At 42.8% G+C, this 18,939-nt stretch overlaps 2 protein-coding genes across 4 annotated transcripts; both read left to right on the plus strand.

Moving 5' to 3' along the window:
* The first annotated feature begins 519 nt into the window (after nt 1-519).
* LOC105028734 (uncharacterized protein C1orf115 homolog) lies at nt 520-4,050 on the plus strand. Its single transcript, XM_010901680.3, has 2 exons — nt 520-984; nt 1,913-4,050. Exons 1-2 carry the CDS (start codon nt 616-618, stop codon nt 2,042-2,044), a joined length of 501 nt encoding a protein of 166 aa, XP_010899982.1. The 5' UTR covers nt 520-615; the 3' UTR covers nt 2,045-4,050.
* A 124-nt stretch (nt 4,051-4,174) lies between these two features.
* LOC105028733 (solute carrier family 22 member 13) lies at nt 4,175-17,379 on the plus strand. Of its 3 annotated transcripts, none has more exons than XM_029125362.2 (10): nt 4,175-4,689; nt 6,564-6,664; nt 6,795-6,949; nt 8,290-8,458; nt 9,573-9,675; nt 10,439-10,674; nt 11,157-11,374; nt 11,864-11,972; nt 13,238-13,459; nt 16,269-17,379. In XM_029125362.2, the coding sequence occupies exons 1-10, from the start codon at nt 4,402-4,404 to the stop codon at nt 16,381-16,383; spliced, it is 1,716 nt and encodes a 571-aa protein (XP_028981195.2). In that variant the 5' UTR covers nt 4,175-4,401; the 3' UTR covers nt 16,384-17,379. The 3 variants fall into 3 exon arrangements, with proteins under 3 accessions (XP_028981195.2, XP_028981197.2, XP_028981194.2); XM_029125361.2 differs by having other exon boundaries at nt 4,176-4,689; nt 13,202-13,459; XM_029125364.2 differs by lacking the exons at nt 11,157-11,374; nt 11,864-11,972 and having other exon boundaries at nt 13,202-13,459.
* The last annotated feature ends 1,560 nt before the right edge of the window (nt 17,380-18,939 follow it).

An 18,939-nucleotide genomic window follows, 5' to 3' on the forward strand; every position in this document is an offset into this window, starting at 1 on the left:
TTATGTACATTGAGGAGAATTCTGTGTTCTCAAAGCCTCTACAAAAGAAAAAATCAACCCGACCTAGGTCTAGCCACGGATCTCGGATAGGTGTTAGGTGGGTTAATGTGAAATACCGACTGTATGCCGAATTATATTATAAAATATATTCAAGATAATAGGACTAAATAATAAATATATTAATTCATGCAATTTTCACTTCGTCAAGGACTTGGAAAAACAAAATTCAAGTACGCTACAAGCGGCCTCGTTTTTTTCTTCATTGCTGCAATAGGCTACACCCCGTCAACAATGTAAAGTAATGTTTTGGACAGCTAAGCTGAATTATTCTTTTGATCTTATTAAATTGAAATTGTTTAATGGTTGTTTGTGGTGATCCCATGTATTCATTTATAATTTAGAGACAGCGTGAACTTTAGTTAATGTCAATTCCTGCCCTTAACACACTATAAAAAGAAAATGTTTTTTATTAAGACTATATAAAAGTATCAAAGTTCTCTACGCTTTGTGTGGTGGGAATGTTTAGCTGATCTGATCCCGCAATGTGTGGATTTCCGTCGTTCCAAAGGTCTGCTTCAGGTTGCACCTCACGAGCACGCCTGCGAAACACCGGACATGTTGCGACGGAAATGTTCAAAATCTAACAATAAGTCATTCAGTTCTGCTTCAGAGGAACTGACAAGAATAGTCGAGTTTGTAGAGCTTCAGTACGACGACGAGGATGGGGAAAAAGTAGGGGGGGTGGATAGAAAGAAGACCCCGCAGGAGACAGCCCCTTGGACTAGAGACACGGGTATTGAGGGTGAGCGCGATGGCCCAGGAAAACCGACCAGTCCTACTCGGAAAACTTCCAGAGAAGTTCACATCGCCTTCCTACCAGACAGATACAAACCTCTTCTTGAGGAGCAGAGCAGTGAAGGAATAGAGGAGAGGATAGAGGGGAAGAAGAAGAGGACAAAAGAGAAACACAAGAAGTATAGAAAGGTAGGCGTTTATCGGGGAACCCGAACCTGGTTCAACATATTGCCTAGAAAATATCATGTTTTATATTTTGCTTTGGGTAGTTAAGATTGTTTATTGGGTTGATATAGACATTCACTGTGTCCTGGAACTGATTTATTTCATGTTGCTGTGTCACTCATCCAGTTAAATATTCACTAACTGGTGAACTGTGTTTACATATTGTACATGCTATGCATACTGTTGAATCAATGACTGTAATAAGGCCACCAGCAGCAAAAACGTTCTCTCACCGCATAAATGATTTTAATGTTGTGCCAACTCACAATATTGCAGATAGTTATCTATTTTTTATAGGTTTAGGTGGTGCAAGGGTGCTCAATATCTAGAGGTTGGCCAAATGGTCAGAAGGGGGCGGGTCAAGGACCGGGTGTTTTTATTTTTTATTTTACCAGGTAAGAACTAGGCCTACCAGGAACACATTCTTAGTTACAATCACAACCTGGGGAGAAACTAGGGTAAGTTAACTACCATGCTTGAGGACAAAATGAAAGATTTATTTTCACATTACTGTTTCTGGGATTCTATCTCACAACCTTTCAATGTGCTCTATCTTATTTGCTTTATGCTGCCCCTAGGTTGGTTTACGTATAAAGGTGAGTGGGTTAGCTGTTTCTCAGGAGAGTTACTGCAGAGCAGCAAACTGAATAAATCAGCACTAAGCTCTTACAGTACATTTGACACTGAGAACTGGTCCACAACACACTCACACAGTTACACACTCACACCCAGTCTGATCATTTCCTCAAATCTCAGTTATTTACCTAATAGCCTGAAGTCTTCCTACTGTTTTGTCAAAGCTTGTTGATTGCGTACCCTGTGTGTGTGTGTGTGTGTGCATGTATCTGACTGCGCGTGTCTGACACTGTCTTCATGACCCCTGTCTCGTTAGAATGTGGGGAAGGCTCTGCGCTTCGGCTGGAAATGTCTGGTTGCCGGGTTACAGAGCTTGGCGAGTGGATACGCTACGCCCCTTTCGGCTACAGCTACACTGGTGACCAACGTCCACAGAACTAACCGCTAGAAGTGATGGGAGCAGGACTGGACTAACAAACACACAGTTTCAACTGTACTGTTCTTTGCCTTTAGGCCAGCACCATATATGACTAGTGGTTTCCAGGATGAAATCGGGCTGTTATGTAATGTTAACCTCGCTTGTTTAGCTTTACTCTGATGACATGATCACATTTTGAAATGCTTGAAAATGTGTTTGTAATGAATGCTTTTATTTGATGTTTAGGCTAGGCTACTAATTTTTTATTTTTTTTTGTTTATTGGAATTTCAACCGAGAAGTTAATTGAGACAAAGAAGAACTAAGGAACAACTGTAGATAGATAGCAAGAGCGAGACTGAAATGGCCATCGAATTAAAGTTATAAAATAATAATAATATTTGTTTACTAATACTGATGTGATAATATGCCTTTATTTTGTAGTACTAATAAGCATAAACATTGTGGCGTTAATAGGCCTTTATTCTGTGACAGTAGTAGGCCTTAAAACTATAGTATTTATATAGTAGCCTTAAGTATCGACCTTAATACCATAGTAAGAATAGGCTTTATTTCTGTGTGCCTTAATACTTTAGTAAAAATAGGCTATGCCTATATATTGTAGTAATATGCTAAAATAAACCTAAATACTGTGGTAATATGGGCTTCGTCATTCACAAACAGGTCTAGTTTGATACAAAACTACATTCCTTAAACAAATGAATATTTGCTTAAAACAATGAGGACGCCTAAAACAAGTGAGGAATGGAGTTGAAAGGTGGGAGTCTATACGTTTCCAAACGTATTCACAGTCATATGGATAGAAATGCCTCATCTGAAGCATGACTAATCAAAAAATATTGTCCTTCATTAGCGCAGGCATCCCAATTGCTTGTCTTTGCAGTAAAGGTTCACACAAGTCTGAATCCCATACCTACACTTTACATTAGAGAAAAATGAACTCATGTCACATTATGAACTAGTTACAGCAGAGGTATTCACATTTTACTAGCGGCGACAGGTAGTTTTAATTAGGCGACAGGAAGTTTTAATTAGGGGGGCAAAACGGAGGCTAGGTCCAGGCAGGGTTGCTGATCACCGGGGACGAGCCGAAAACTTGCATACTGCCTTGCTTGTGTACATTACGAAATGGAGAATAAAAATGCACTTGGTAGAAAAAACGTAAAAAATAATAATCTTACTACTTTCCATGGCGTTTGAATTTACAACGGCTTGTTCGAGAGGCACCACGCAGAAATGTGGCCGTCAATCACGGGAAATGTGAGCGCTGCCTGCGTCTCGCTCGATATGTTTAGGTAAGTAGGCCTGACATAAACTCGGGTTTGAGTTTAGGCGCGTGACTCTACGAACGGTCACTCCACGCATTGCCACCAGGGTCCTGGGTTGAAATCACGTGGTGGCCAATAAAAAAGTGCGCACAAAATGGGACATGAAGAGGAAAAGGAGGAACTTCTGTGAGGTCCAGATTATAATTTGCGTGCATTAAGGTTACAGGCCTGGCGCTAGGATGAAGTGACTAAGGGGCCAGTTAAAAGGGGCGATTTTTTTTTGGGCAGGGTGCTAAATTCAACTGAGAGAGGCTAAAACCCCTTCTTGCCCGGTCAAGTAATTATGCTTCAAGGGATGTGGTATAAGGACAATTTATCAGGGCTAATGACATGATAATTAAGCAAGATGTATTTTGGGAACACCTACTAGAGTGAGAGGGGTCTGGCCAGGTCTGACGTCTGTTCCCTGTCTACGGTTTCCTCTTGTGCAGAACAAGGGAGCGTTCAGAGAGATTCTTAAACAGTAATACACGTAGTCCGTGTGTGCAGACCGATCGCTGCCAGAGGATGGGGCTAGAAGTCTATTGACTGTTGTATAAATGGTTAAGTCACAGTTCACTGACGTATTAAGGTGAAAAATGAAGACCAACCTCAATTTAAACCATAACATTATTGAACACGTCCCATTTCTTTGTGTTTGTTGCATTCCACAGGCATAAGTATCCTAGAATTAAACTACATCCTTACAATGGTTTGTGTGTGTTGCTTTCCACAGGCACTTGCATTAAACTGCATCCTTACAATGGTTTGTGTGCCTGAGGTGTGTGTGTGTGCGTGCGTGCGTGCGTGCGTGCGTGCAGAGGGGGCGGAGGGGGGTCGACGACCACTTTAGGTAGGTAGCTATTTATTCACCCCAGCAGACCTCGTAATGATTACAGTTTGCGGTTACATCACGTGCTGACAAGAAAGTTGACAGGAGTTCCAGGAGTTGCCCGGTGTAGTCTACTCAAGATCTCAACCAGGGAGTAAACAACCCTGCAGCCGGGCAGATAGCGAGGGAAGCGATAGCGAGGGAGAAACAAGGTGAAACAGAAGTGTCCATGGCTCCATTGCAACTCGCGGTTTACTGGCGACTCGCTCTCATATTTATCTTCACGGCGTTTATATTTTTAGTCGACGTCTTCACGGTCAGCCGGACATCCTACTTGTGTACTAACTTCTCCAGAGAGCTGGGGGCTGAAAAGCGAAGCCGCGGAGAGGTCCCTTCTGACGCAAGCACACAAAATCATTCAACATCCGAGGAGCACGAGGGGAACGGGTCACTCCAATTGGTATCTATACACACGCAAGATGAGATCACGTGGTGGAACGATACGAAAAGGGAAAATGTGAGTAAACTCTTGCCTAGCGACTTGACTGAAATTCCCTACAGCAATTATTGTATCAGGATGATTGGCAGTTATTATGATTGTCTTAATCAGCGTAAACAGCAATTATGCTGCATGAATAGATTCCTTTGGCGTAATTAACTGTAATTCGATTGTTACAGTTTGCATGGCATTCACCAATAATCATCTGACTACGAAACAGGTGCTTTAGGTTTAGTAACAATGAAACACATCCTGATTTTCATATTCACAATTTGTTGCAAAAGTGATATAATCTATGTTGGTCTTCAAAGTAACTGCAAGTGAACATTTCACGTTCAGATGTTCATATTCAGATTATTTTGTGGACAAAGCATATATTGGAGAAAAAAGCCCCACCTAAAAAATACCATTGAGTGTGATGTAATACTTGAATGGCCAAGCTAAAAAATCCTTTAGGATTTTCTAGCATGATTTGCAGTCATCCTATCAGATTGTTATTTTTCATACTACTTAAACACACTCAGATAATGTGTCCCATTCATCACTGCTGTTTGTTAAGAAACATTCATCACTGGTGTTTGCATTGAGAAGCAAGTTGAGTCAAGTCGTTTTCTAATCCTAAACCCATTCTGTGAAAAGGCAGACCATGCATCAAGAAAATGAAACTACATCAGTATCTCCCAGGGAAGCATACATACATAATAGTACAATATTCAAGTGGCATGGTTTTTGGTGCCAGACAGGCCGGTCTGAGTATTTCACAATCTGCTCAGTTACTGGGATTTTCACGCACAACCATTTCTAGGGTTTACAAAGAATGGTGTGAAAAGAAAAAACATCCAGTATGTGGCAGTCCTGTGGGCGAAAATGCCTTGTTGATGCTAGAGGTCAGAGGAGAATGGGCCGACTGATTCAAGCTGATAGAAGAGCAACTTTTTGTTGCTTTCTGTTGGGACATTCAGATGGTAGAGTCAGAATTTGGCGTAAACAGAATGAGAACATGGATCCATCATGCCTTGTTACCACTGTGCAGGCTGGTGGTGGTGGTGTAATGGTGTGGGGGATGTTTCCTTGGCACACTTTAGGCCCCTTAGTGCCAATTCGGCATCGTTTGAATGCCACGGCCTACCTGAGCATTTTTTCTGACCATGTCCATCCCTTTATGACCACCATGTACCCATCCTCTGATGGCTACTTCCAGCAGGATAATGCACCATGTCACAAAGCTCGAATCATTTCAAATTGGTTTCTTGAACATGACAATGAGTTCACTGTACTGAAATGGCCCCCACAGTCACCAGATCTCAACCCATTTGAGCATCTTTGGGATGTGGTGGAACGGGAGCTTCGTGTCCTGGATGTGCATTCCACAACTGCAAGATGCTATCCTATCAATATGGGCCAACATTTCTAAAGAATGCTTTCAGCACCTTGTTGAATCAATGCCACGTAGAATTAAGGGCAGTTCTGAAGGCGAAAGGGGGTCAAACATAGTATTAGTATGGTGTTCCTAAAAATCCTTTAGGTGAGTGTATATATATATATATATATATATATATATATATATGTATGTATATATATATAATTACTACTATCCACTAGTACTAAACAGTTACTACTGTCTTCTACTACACATGTACTACTACTACTAATTACTATTGTTTTACACAACATTTTTGAGAGGACCTAAAATAGTTCCACTGCCACCACCTCTGTTGTCTTTTGTAAACTATGTGTATTACGAATTATGACTTTTTCAGTGGTGGACAATTCACTGATTAGAATACACTCGCTACTTAGCTGTGTGTGTTTGTTTCACCAAGCGACGTATATACAAACTGTAAGTCGCTCTGGGTTAAATTACTTAATTGTAAAATGTTAATGTGTCGCAGGGAACAGAGTGTCTGGACCCGGAGGTTCTATCGTACGGCCAGACCTTGTTTATGACTGGCCTTCTGGTGGGATCGCTGTTCGGTGGAGCCGTCTCTGACAGGTGACATACACACACAATGTGCCAAAAATCACAGTCTTTCTGGCTGTCGAAATGCAGTAGCCCAGATGATACAATCCAATATAGTATAGCACATGCAAGGTTTGTGTGTTTCTTCTCTGTGTGTACCCAGGTACGGCAAACGGGTGCTACTGCTGGTGTGTGTGTGTGTCAACCCTGTGACGTCTGCACTGCCGGCAGTCCTTCATCACGCTGTCTTCTTCCTCGCCCTGCGCTGTCTGGCCGGCGTGTCCTGCTGCTGCATAAATATCTGTAGTTTCAGCCTGGGTAACACACGCACAAATACACACATACACACACATAAATACTCGTGCACAAACACACACACACACGCACAAACACACACATACACACACACATGCACAAACACACACACATAAATACACACGCACAAACACACACACAAGCACATAAATACATACGCACACACACACATAAATACACACGCACAAACATACACACAAGCACACACACATACACAAACACACGCACACACACGCACAAGCACATAAATACACACAAACAAACACACGTACACGCACGCACACATGCGTGCGCACGCAAATTGAGTATTAAAAGATCATTCCAGAGAGGATGGGTCTGTCAGAAGTGAGGATGGGGAGGGGTTCACCACTCTGTGAAAGAATGTGTACCGTGGGCAAATTGTGCAGCAATTTGAGAATAACATGTCTCTGAATAACGTTTCTCTGTACGCGAGGGACACAGGGGAAAACCAGTACTGGATGGCTGTGATCTTCAGGCACTCAGGTGGCACTGCATTAAAAACAGACACGATTCTGTATTGGAAATAACTGCATGGGCTCAGGATCACTTCCGCGAACCATTGTCTGTGAACACAGTACGTCGCTCTACCATGCAAAGAAGAAACCAGATATAAACAAGATCCAGAACCGTCGCTGCCTTCTCTGGGTCCGAGCTCATTTAAGATGGACTGAGTGCATGTCTTGTGTCCTGTGGTCAGAAAAATAAAAATTGGAAAATATTTTTGAGAATCATGGACGCCGCATCCATGTGGACTAAAGAGGAAAGGGACCATCCATCTTGGTATCAGTGCACAGTTCAAAAGCCAGCATCTGTGATGGTATGGGGGTGCATTAGTGCACATGGCATGGGTGACTTGCACATCTGGCACATCTGGTTTTGGAGCAACATATGCTGCCATTCAAGCAATGTCTTTTTCAGGGAAGGCCTTGCTTATTTCAGCAAGACAATAACACAAACACACTTACAAAAATATATGTTTGTCTTTCTGTCCTTGTGGGGACCTTAGACCCAGAAATCCATGTTTCCTATTCCCTAGAATTAACATTGCCCCAATCTTCAAGTAGTGGACATTAGGACCCATAACCAAAGGCTGCAAGTTTAAATCCCAAGGAGAACATTTTGCTGAGCTGCCCTTGAGCAACACACTTGACCCTAATTGCTCCAATGTCATGGCCAATAATGACCGTGGGCATGACCCCACTGTCAGAGGTCGCCTGAGGGGCACTTGGAACAAACAACAGAGCAAAACAAAATGTCCAAGAAGAGACAAAGACAAGCACCCCGAGGACCTCCCCCATCACTGTCTCTGTGTGTCTGTTTAGGGGTGGAGTGGAGTCTCCCCAAGCATCGCATGTGGCCCCCGGCACTCCTGTCCTTCTCCTTCAGCCTGGGCATGATCGTCATGGCTCCGCTGGTCTACCTCACACACACTTGGGTCCAGCTGCACCTGGCGTTGGCCATACCCCAGATCGTCTGTCTGCCGGCCTTCTTGTGAGTATACACACACACACACACACACACACACACAGAGCCACAAACACACCATCACACACTTACTGTCAGCCTGCCCTGAAATTTCCCCTGTCCGTCTGGGCAGCCTGGTAGCGTTGTGAACACTCTGTACAGTTCATACCACTGGCGCTTCCTGTTTCAGTTTTTGCCTGTAGGCAGGGGTGAGCAGAATTGAATTGTGGGGCAGGAGTGTCAGGGAAGGCCATAGAAGCAGTTCTGAAATGGAGGACAACAGTGGCCAAGCAAGTTGAATTCCCTCCATGTGTGACATTTGGGGATCACCTTCCTGAAACTCCCTGAAACAAAGGACTCTGATTGGTATCACCAGTGAAAGTGACTGATGAGAGTTTGTGTGGAATGTGACGGAGTATTACTTGATTATGCAGCATTCCAGGTGGGGAGAGGTAAATTGTTTTAACAAAAGTTCAAAGTACTAATTATGCACACACACATACACCCACCCACACACACACACACACACACACACACACTGGCTAAGCCATTTAAATGGGGACACCAAAGTTAACAGTCCTTAAAAAAATCTAACTTTTACTACTCCTAACCCTAAACCTTACCCTAACCCCAAAGCTGAAACCTGAATTATTTGCTGCTAAAAACATTGCTTATAATTCTCTTTTATTTCTGTCAATACAAGATGGGCTTTTCTTAAAAGCAGTAGGCTGTACCAAGTGTAATCCATTCTAACTTGGCATGAATTTCACACTTGTCATATATAGGATCAAGTTCTTAGCTTTTACATGCCAGATGAATGACTGGATGTTTCCTGGAATAATAGCTAAACTCCCCCATACCGAGCAGGTATGACAGGTGAATACACATTCATACACTCATTAGCAACTATAACAAAATCAAAATTCAATGTGGTTTTGTGTTAAAATCAATCAACAGTCTTATGTGTTATAATCAATCAACATTGTTTGTTGATGGTGAGCCGTGTGTTTTGACCACGCCCACATGTGTGATCAGGAAGAAACCTGCAGCGTATCGTGGTCCTATCAGTATTGACCCCCCCCCCCAGCGTATCATGGTCATATCAGTGTTGACCCCCCCACCATCTCTCCCTCCCTCCTAGCTATATTCCTGAGTCTCCTAGCTGGCTGCTTGTGAAGAGGAGAACAGACACCCTGGAGAAGTACAGCAGACACAGTCCAGAAGACAAACGCTTTTTAGACCTGGTACACACACACACACTCACACACTCACACACACAGATACCCCGATCCAACCCAGTCATCGACCAGTGTTGTTGGCTAGTCAGCTCAGATTCATCAAACTACCCAGTCAGTCTGTGTTCAGCAGAGGGCTTCTGTTCCCCACCTCCCCAACACCACCACCAACACCATCTCTACAGCTCAACACCACCACCAACACCATCTCTATAGCCCAACACCACCACCAACACCACCTCTATAGCCCAACACCACCACCAACACCACCTCTATAGCCCAACACCACCACCAACACCATCTCTACAGCTCAACACCACCACCAACACCACCTCTATAGCCCAACACCACCACCAGCACCACCTCTATAGCCCAACACCACCACCAACACCATCTCTACAGCTCAACACCACCACCACAATAGCCCAACACCACCTCTACAGTCCAGCACCACCACCAACACCATCTCTACAGCCCAACACTACTACCAACACCATCCGCATAGCATCTACAGCTCAACTCTACTGCCCCCCACCATCTCCTCATACATTTCACCAGTCTTACACAGTTGTCAGTCCTATTGTTTCATTACTTTCCAGTAAATAACTCAAGTGTTTATTTCTAATTGAACTATATGCGCCCACACTGTTGTTGAACCAGAAAATGGTGACTAATGGTAAATGTGGTCTGTGTGGTCTGTTTGTGGTCTATTTGTGGTCTGTGGGGTCTATTTGTGGTCTGTTTGTGGTCTGTGTGGTCTGTTTGTTTCCAGCTGTTAGACACAAGGACCGAGCAGGACGTCCCCCTGGACACACTTACACCAGACAGTGACACACACACAACTGACAGCAACACACACATACCTGAGAAATACACCCACACTCCTGACAAAGAAACACACACACCAAAGACAGCTACTCCATCCCAGGAGGAACACACACTCTCCGATTTAGGACACATGAGGAGTCCCACCATCCTCTTGCGACTGGCCATCATGGGTTACATTGGGTAGGTGTTTATGTGTATGGTGTATGTGTAGTATATAATGTGTGTGTATGGTGTATGTGTAGTATATAATGTGTGTGTATGGTGTATGTGTAGTATATAATGTGTGTGTATGGTGAATGTGTAGTATATAATGTGTGTGTATGGTGTGTGTGTGTAGTATATAATGTGTGTGTGTGGTGTGTGTGTGTAGTATATAATGTGTGTGTATGGTGTGTGTGTGTAGTATATAATGTGTGTGTAGTATATAATGTGTGTGAATGGTGTATGTGTAGTATGTAGTGTGTGTGTATGGTGTGTATAGTGGGTGTACTGTACATGGTGGGTCTGTGTTGTGTGTGTGTGCGTGTGTAGTATTTGTGTATATATCTGTACGGTGTGTCTGTGTAGTGTGAGTATAGTGTGTGTGTCTGTGTAGGGTGTGTGTTTAACAAAAGTTGTCCGGACTATTTGACAATTCTGTTCTGTGTGTGTGTGTGTGTAAGGTTAGCATCAGCTCTGACCTACTACGGGATCTGTATGAATGTGGGGCGGTTCGGGGTGGACGTCTTCCTGGCTCAGTTCTTCAGTGGCCTATCAGAGACCCCCTGCCTGCTTGTTCCATTTCTATTGGCCCGGTGTGGCAGACGTCCAACCAGCATGTTGTCTCTGCTCCTTAGTGGCTCCTTCTGTCTGCTATCCCTGTTGGTATCACGCTTCTGTGGTAAATAAACACACACACATTCACACACACTGAAATGCAGACACACACACACACACACAGAAAAACAGCCACACAAACACACACACTGAAATGCAGACACACACACAAACACACACACACACACTTTCACATACACTGAAATGCAAAAACACATCCACACACACTGAAATGCAGATACACAAACACACACACACTGAAAAAAAGCCACACACATACACACACACTGAAATGCAAACATATTTCCACACACACACACTGAAAAACAGACACACACACACAGAAAAACAGACACACTCACACAGAAAAACAGACACACTCACACAGACATAATACACAGCCTCATACACTGACAACCACATACGCACACAGCCACAAAACAAAAACACATTCACACACAGCCATGTACATCACATGTACAAAGCGCACACACATTTCAAAGGCTTGTATAATTGTGTATGTATGTGTTTGTGTATATGTGTGTGTGTATAGATATTCCGGTCCTGGTTATGGCTCTGGCCCTGGTAGGGAAGCTGTGTATGCAGACCACTGTCTTTGTCTCTCTGCTGTACGGCATTGAACTCTTTCCAACCGTCATCAGGTATGCTGTTTCCCTGTCTGTCTCCCTGTCTGTCTCCCTGTCTGTCTCTCTGTCTGTCTCCCTGTCTGTCTCCCTGTCTGTCTCTCTGTCTGTCTCCCTGTCTGTCTCCCTGTCTGACTGCTTCTGTCAGTCTGTCTCTCTTGGAATCTTTGTGTGTTTTTGTGTGAGTCCATTTATTGGGCAAAAGGTTAGGAGTTAAATTTAGGGGTAGGTTGTAGGGTTAGTTGAAGGTTCACTGGGAAAAATGTTGTCCCAGGATAGATAGATAAACGATAGATATTCATAAAGGACAGATATTTATATAGGATAGGGATTCATAAAGGATAGGGATTCATCAAGGATAGGGATTCATAAAGGATAAGGATTCATCAAGGATAGGGATTCATAAAGGATAGGGATTTATAAAGGATAAGGATTCATTAAGGATAAGGATTCATCAAGGATAAGGATTCATAAAGGATAAGGAATCATAAAGAATAGGGATTCATAAAGGATAGGGATTCATAAAGGATAGGGATTCATAAAGAATAGGGATTCATAAAAGATAGGGATTCATATATCTTGTGACATACCTTCATTTAGAGGACCAGTCAGTCAATCCTGATCCACTTCCCTCACGTGGATCAAAGTGTGTCCTGTTCATCTCCATGCTTTACTAACAGACTGCCTGTCCATTTATGTAATGTGTGTATGTTTGAGATATGAGGGTGTTTTTGTAAGTACTTTTGTAAGTGTGGGGTTAGTGTTTGTCTGTCACTGGTTGGGGTTTATTCTGACTGTGTGTGTGTGTCTGTGTGTCTGTGTGTTTATGTGTTTCAGACAGAAGTGTGTGGGGTTTGTCTGTCACTGGTTGGGGTTTATTCTGACTGTGTGTGTGTGTGTCTGTGTTTCAGACAGAAGTGTGTGGGGTTTGTCTGTCACTGGTTGGGGTTTATTCTGACTGTGTGTGTGTGTGTGTCTGTGTGTTTATGTGTTTCAGACAGAAGTGTGTGGGGTTAGTCTGTCACTGGTTGGGGTTTATTCTGACTGTGTGTGTGTGTGTGTCTGTGTGTTTATGTGTTTCAGACAGAAGTGTGTGGGGTTAGTCTGTCACTGGTTGGGGTTTATTCTGACTGTGTGTGTGTGTGTCTGTGTGTTTATGTGTTTCAGACAGAAGTGTGTGGGGTTTGTCTGTCACTGGTTGGGGTTTATTCTGACTGTGTGTGTGTCTGTGTGTTTATGTGTTTCAGACAGAAGTGTGTGGGGTTGGTGTGTCTGTGTTACAGGCTTGGCTGTATTCTTAATGCAGTCATCAGTCCCAGTGGGGAAACCATCCCAGTGGCCTCCATGATTATTTTTGGGAGTGGCCCCATTATTGGGGCGGGACTTTGTCTCTTGCTACCGGAGACCAGTGGTGTGCCGCTCCCTGATTCGCTGGCGGACTGTGACAGACAGCCTAGACTTTCCCTATCAACCCTGCCACACGTTTGGTCATCATGCCTCAGACGGTAAGAGACCTTTGACACATGCATGCGCGTCCCAAACACCCGCAAACACTTCTATGATAGGGAATTACCGCATGTGTGTACTGTATAATCTGGAATATTTGCCTATGGGTCATCACTTGGCTTACAAGTCACTGTGCCTTCCTGTCTGACAAGTGACGAATTACATGGAAGATAGAGTTGTTTAACTGAGAAAGGCTCCTGCCCTGAGGGACACCACACTGTATGTAGGATTTTATGAGACGCTCCTGTTGGAAACCAGCCGTTTCGTAAAGTGGCTGAAATTATGACCTCGTACCCAGTCGTCAAGGGACATTAATTCAATTATTCACTGCAGCAATTTGGTAGTCGGTTGTTCATGATGTTACAGACTCTGTCTTCATAACTCAATCTCAAAGAAACTTCCGGTCGTGCCTCTGCTTTCTAGGCATCGCAACCGGAATACACATCTCAGTACTGTAAGCCCCGTTGGCTAATTACTGTCGCGCTTTGAATGAACGTGACTTCCTGTATAGAGACGGTCTGTCGTGAACTGAACATACTTCCAACGCTCCTCTTGAAGAACACTCTCTGGGTTCTATTTGTAGAGAAACTCTCCAACCATGGAATGGCCAATTATAATAAATAACATCACTGGCTGCGGTGAAATTTAAACTACAGCTCCAACTATAATCTTATTATCCATTTGGATTACCTAATCACCGGCTCTCTGAGCTCTGTGCAGTACAATTTCAGTGATTTTTTCCTTCATATTTCTTGAAATGAATGTCTCCATGAGTTCTCTAAGAACAGGGAGAGAACTGACTGGGCGGGTTTTAGATCTGGCAAGGTGTTAGTGAGTTCAGGTACTTGCTTGGTACACTGAGCTCAGAGGTGGGGCTGCTGGTGGCTTCAGACCGATTGGGCCTTATCAGTTATCACTGTGTTACTGTTATGCTGCATGATGCGTCTTTCCCTACTAGTGGTACCTCATTCCCTCCCACAGGGAACAAAGGTCATGTTCATAAAAATGAACCGTCAACTTCAATAAACTATGGATATGAATTTGATTTACTGCCCATAATATTTTTTGAGGTTGGCATTGATACATTGTTTTTGGTTGTGGTTCATTTTGTTTTTAATAATATCTATTTTTTTCCTTGTTCTTGTTTGTAATGTTTATTTGCAACATTTCTTAATTGACATCAGTCCAGTCTCATCTACTGACTAGTTTGCCAACTTTTGCGGATCACTTTTCAAGTCTCTGTAACTCCAAATTCGTTATTACTCCAAGGGCTATAAGTGTTCTCACAGTTAATTTCGTAACAGGAACATGTCTGTCAACAACTGTCAAGGATAATTGTACAAACAACAATCAAGTGCTCCATCTTGAATCGCGTTCACACATCAGAGCAGAGTACATGTTTTAGATCTTCAAAAAAAGGAAATGTTTTGGATGAGCTCTTAAAAAATGACTTCAAGCCTTTGGTTCTTTTGGCTTTCGCTGTTATTGCCACAACAACTAATGGGAACTGGAATTGCTTTGTAGCAACGTTTTGCAACACTAGTGAAGATACAATCAATATACGTTGATATCCCAGATATCTAACACTGTTGGGAAACACTACTTGGTTGAGTGATAACCCATCTCAAATAACAGGCAACTAGATGATAAGAGTCAATGTTCAGGTCACCAAGAAAACATTTCTATGTTAGGGTCAGAGACCTTATCAAACATCACGCACAAACTCTCCATACCTTGAAAGTTAGTGTTTAGAAGCTTATAGACGAGGCCTAAAAAAAGAAGTTTTAAGTGAGGCAGGTGTACAAGCAACCTCAGAACTTCTTAATTTGAAATATTTTATCTAAGCATTACAAGAACATGGCTCTGAATATATATACTGCAACAACTTCATGTTATATTGCTGTATTTTTACTGCTGTATTATCAAATATGCTATCTAAACTGGTCAGGGAAATGGCTTAAGTAATTTTGTAATTATTATGTGAGATTATAAAATGTCTTATTTCAATGACTGTTTCTAAAGCTACATACTATATATTTATATAGGCTATCTTTAACTATTTCCTGTTGATTTATGTAAAACTGAACTAATAATTATAATATTCTTAATTTTTTATAATTATATGTCAGATTATTACAGAATTCATTGTTCAGGAATTAAAAGATTTGTAATAGCAAAATATTAGAAATAAAAATTAGGGTAAAGGTTAGGGTTTGTACTTATAGGGAGTCACCCCATAGATATTTAACCTGTCAGCACAAGAAAAAAACTATTTCTCCAGCTGATGTTCACAGAAAATCATACAGCTGAGATCAATGTTAGAAATGGGGTTAGTTAGGTGTAAGCATTAGGGGTTAGATTAGGGTTTATGTATAAAGATAGGGTTGTTTACGTTCATTTTAGGGTTTAGAGGTTAGGGAATAGGGAAAACAGAAGGATAGAAAAACATGTGTCTGTGTGTAACATAACTTCTAATTTCAGATCAGCTATTTACTCTGTCTCCATTTCCATTTCCCCTCCTCCCTGTAGCAACATGTAATATGATCTCTTTCAACCTCTGAATTCTGGCTGCCTGTTTCAGTTTGGTCAGAGTTCAAAGGAAGATTGTACATTTCGACACATTTTCTGGTTCATTTAAAAAGCTAAATCCAAGTTTTGTATTTTTGTGAGTCTGCTGTTTTGTAAGACCACTGGATAACATCTTGATACAGCCCCAGACTGAGAAGGCCATTGAAACAGAGACACACTGTGGGTTTAAGTCTTCCCGGCTGTAATGTGTGTGTGACGTATGTTTGTGTTTTCTGACAGGCGTTCAGCTAACGCCCAGGCAGCCAAGGCCTGTCCATTCCTGACGGACCCAGAGGCCTCCCACAATCCACAGGAACTCAACTCAGCCGACGCAAGCCACACGCACATACACTAGTCAAAAACACACACACAATTTTTAGACACTTGTATGTAAAGTGCCATGGCGCTCCAAGATATGACTCCTTCGAACAAGACACACCAAAACGCTATCCCACAAGTCAGAGTTGAGGAGTTTGCGGGGTTACTTTGGTCCACTCTGAGCTCAACTCGGGTTAAATCGTCACACAGAAGTGGCTCACCTTTAGACACATTTCTTACTATGGCGATGAATCCTTTAGAATTTACATGCCAGCTCGTGGTTAACCTTGCCTTGACCTTGAGTGGAGTGACTATTACACGACATGAGGACCAGCACAACCAGACTGCAATCAGCCACTTCATTTCCTGCTTTCATCATACTTTCTGTTTCCGAAACAATGTGAATTTTAAAATGTCTATCGCATTACATTTAAAGATGCAGTTCAAAGTTGATGCACAGAAAACCTTTGTGTGACTGGACAATTCTTTTAATAACCGTTGTCTGGAGAAATGTTGCTCGGCCAAGCACGATCCGTAACGAGGAATGTCACTTCAAATACCCCACTTCACAGCATAGCCTTGCTTTATTTCTTTCATGATTATTTCGTCGGCACCAATTAGCCCAAGCATTGGTGTTTTAGTGTTGTCTCAAGATTTCAGCAGCCGACAAGCCACGTATTTACTAGCCTTCACGCGTTAGTGACAGGTGGACAAGTTGTAGTCCTGAGCTGGAATGTGAAGCTAATTGAACTTATTCTAGGGAGAGCACCCACAGAATTGACAGGTTTAGGGGATGTGAGGGGGGGGCTACTTTATTCATTTTTTTAAATATAAAACCAGCTGAGCCAGCCAGAGGACAAAACAACTTAATGCACATGGGAATACCTTTGGTTTGTTCTAGGATATACAGGAGATTAACCTTTTTTAAATACATTGTTCTTACTGAACAAAAATCATCCCACAGAGCATGAATAATAAAAAAAAAAGTTATCCATCCATCCATCCATCTTCTTCTGCTTATCCGGGGCCGGGTCGCGGGGGCAGCAGTCTAAGCAGGGATGCCCAGACTTCCCTCTCCCCAGACACTTCCTCTAGCTCTTCCGGGGGGACACCGAGGCGTTCCCACCAGGCCAGCCGGGAGACATAGTCCCTCCAGCGTGTCCTAGGTCTTCCCCGGGGTCTCCTCCCGGTGGGACGGGACCGGAACACCTTCCCAGGAAGGCGTTCCGGAGGCATCCGAAAAAGATGCCCAAGCCACCTCAGCTGACCCCTCTCGATGTGGAGGAGCAGCGGCTCTACTCTGAGCTCCTCCCGGGTGACCAAGCTTCTCACCCTAAGGGATCGCCCGGCCACCCTGCGGAGAAAGCTCATTTTGGCCGCCTGTATCCGGGATCTTGTCCTTTCGGTCATGACCCAAAGCTCATGACCATAGGTGAGAGTAGGAACGTAGATTGACGGGTAAATCGAGAGCTTCGCCTTGCGGCTCAGCTCTTTCTTCACCACGACAGACCGATACATCGACTGCATTACTGCAGAAGCTGCACCGATCCGTCTGTCAATCCGTTCCATCCTTCCCTCACTCGTGAACAAGACCCCTAGATACTTCAACTCCTCCACTTGAGGCAAAAAAAAGTTATATGGTTCTGTATCCAGCATGAGTTTTGCAAGCTATAGCTAACTAGCATTAGCATAATCAACAGCTATCATGCTCATTCCAGTTATTGTGCTAGTTGATGCTAGTTGGATTCCTTTAAACTGTCATTCATCTGAATCTGGGGATATAGATTGAAGCCTTCATTGATGAAATCCAAAACTATCCCTTGGACATTATTTTCTTTAATTGTTTTAATCTTTTTGAACTTTAAGCATCTTCTAATTCCTGTAAAGGCCTGGTGAGAGCATTCTTTAAACACTGCGTGTGATGTAAGGAAACGTGATTACCTAAACCTATGTAAAAACAGATGTTAAGAGAGAGCGCGGACACCAGTTATTCTTGCAAAATTAATCTTTTTTAACCATACTTAAACTGCCAGTGTTTCATGTCAAGCTGACCTGAAAGCAGGATCAACATTGATAAACCACTGGAAATAATTCGACTTAGATGTGGTTTTGGTTATTGAGTCTAAGGGACCATATTCATCTCGTGTTTATTTCAAAAAATAAAAGCAGTGTCCTAGGGAGCCAATTAGCATATTTTTCCCACCACATAACTTCCATTTTGGTTTTGAATAAAAAGCTTATGTATATATCTTCTGGACATTTAAACTATGTATTTTTGGACATTGAAGATACATTGCAGTCCTTCAGTATTTGGACAGTTGCACACATTTCATTCTTTTGGCTCTGTACTCCAGGGGGTTACTCATGAAAGCTGGAAAAGTAATTGAGTGGGCTTTGTCAAAACAGAAATTGCGAAAACTGAGTTTTCAGCTCCAGAAAGAGAGTAATTACATGAAATCATCATATTGAGTTCTTTGATTAATGGCTGTATTTTGTAACCGACCGACATCAGCGAATTCTGGGTTTCTCCCCTAGTGATGTTCTGCCAGGCGTGTGCTACAGCCTTCTTCAGGTCCTGCTTTTTTTCTGGGGA

Source organism: Esox lucius, chromosome 15 (genome assembly GCF_011004845.1).
Source record: "Esox lucius isolate fEsoLuc1 chromosome 15, fEsoLuc1.pri, whole genome shotgun sequence".
Taxonomy (NCBI): domain Eukaryota; kingdom Metazoa; phylum Chordata; class Actinopteri; order Esociformes; family Esocidae; genus Esox; species Esox lucius.

Excerpts from the sequence above, each read along its gene's own strand:
- LOC105028734 (XM_010901680.3), top strand. The coding sequence starts at position 616 with ATGTTGCGACGGAAATGTTCAAAATCTAACAATAAGTCATTCAGTTCT. Across the intron at positions 985-1,912 it reads AACACAAGAAGTATAGAAAG|AATGTGGGGAAGGCTCTGCG; the intron begins GTAGGCGTTTAT and ends CTGTCTCGTTAG.
- LOC105028733 (XM_029125361.2), top strand. The coding sequence starts at position 4,402 with ATGGCTCCATTGCAACTCGCGGTTTACTGGCGACTCGCTCTCATATTT. Across the intron at positions 9,676-10,438 it reads ACAAACGCTTTTTAGACCTG|CTGTTAGACACAAGGACCGA; the intron begins GTACACACACAC and ends GTTTGTTTCCAG. Across the intron at positions 11,375-11,863 it reads GTTGGTATCACGCTTCTGTG|ATATTCCGGTCCTGGTTATG; the intron begins GTAAATAAACAC and ends GTGTGTGTATAG.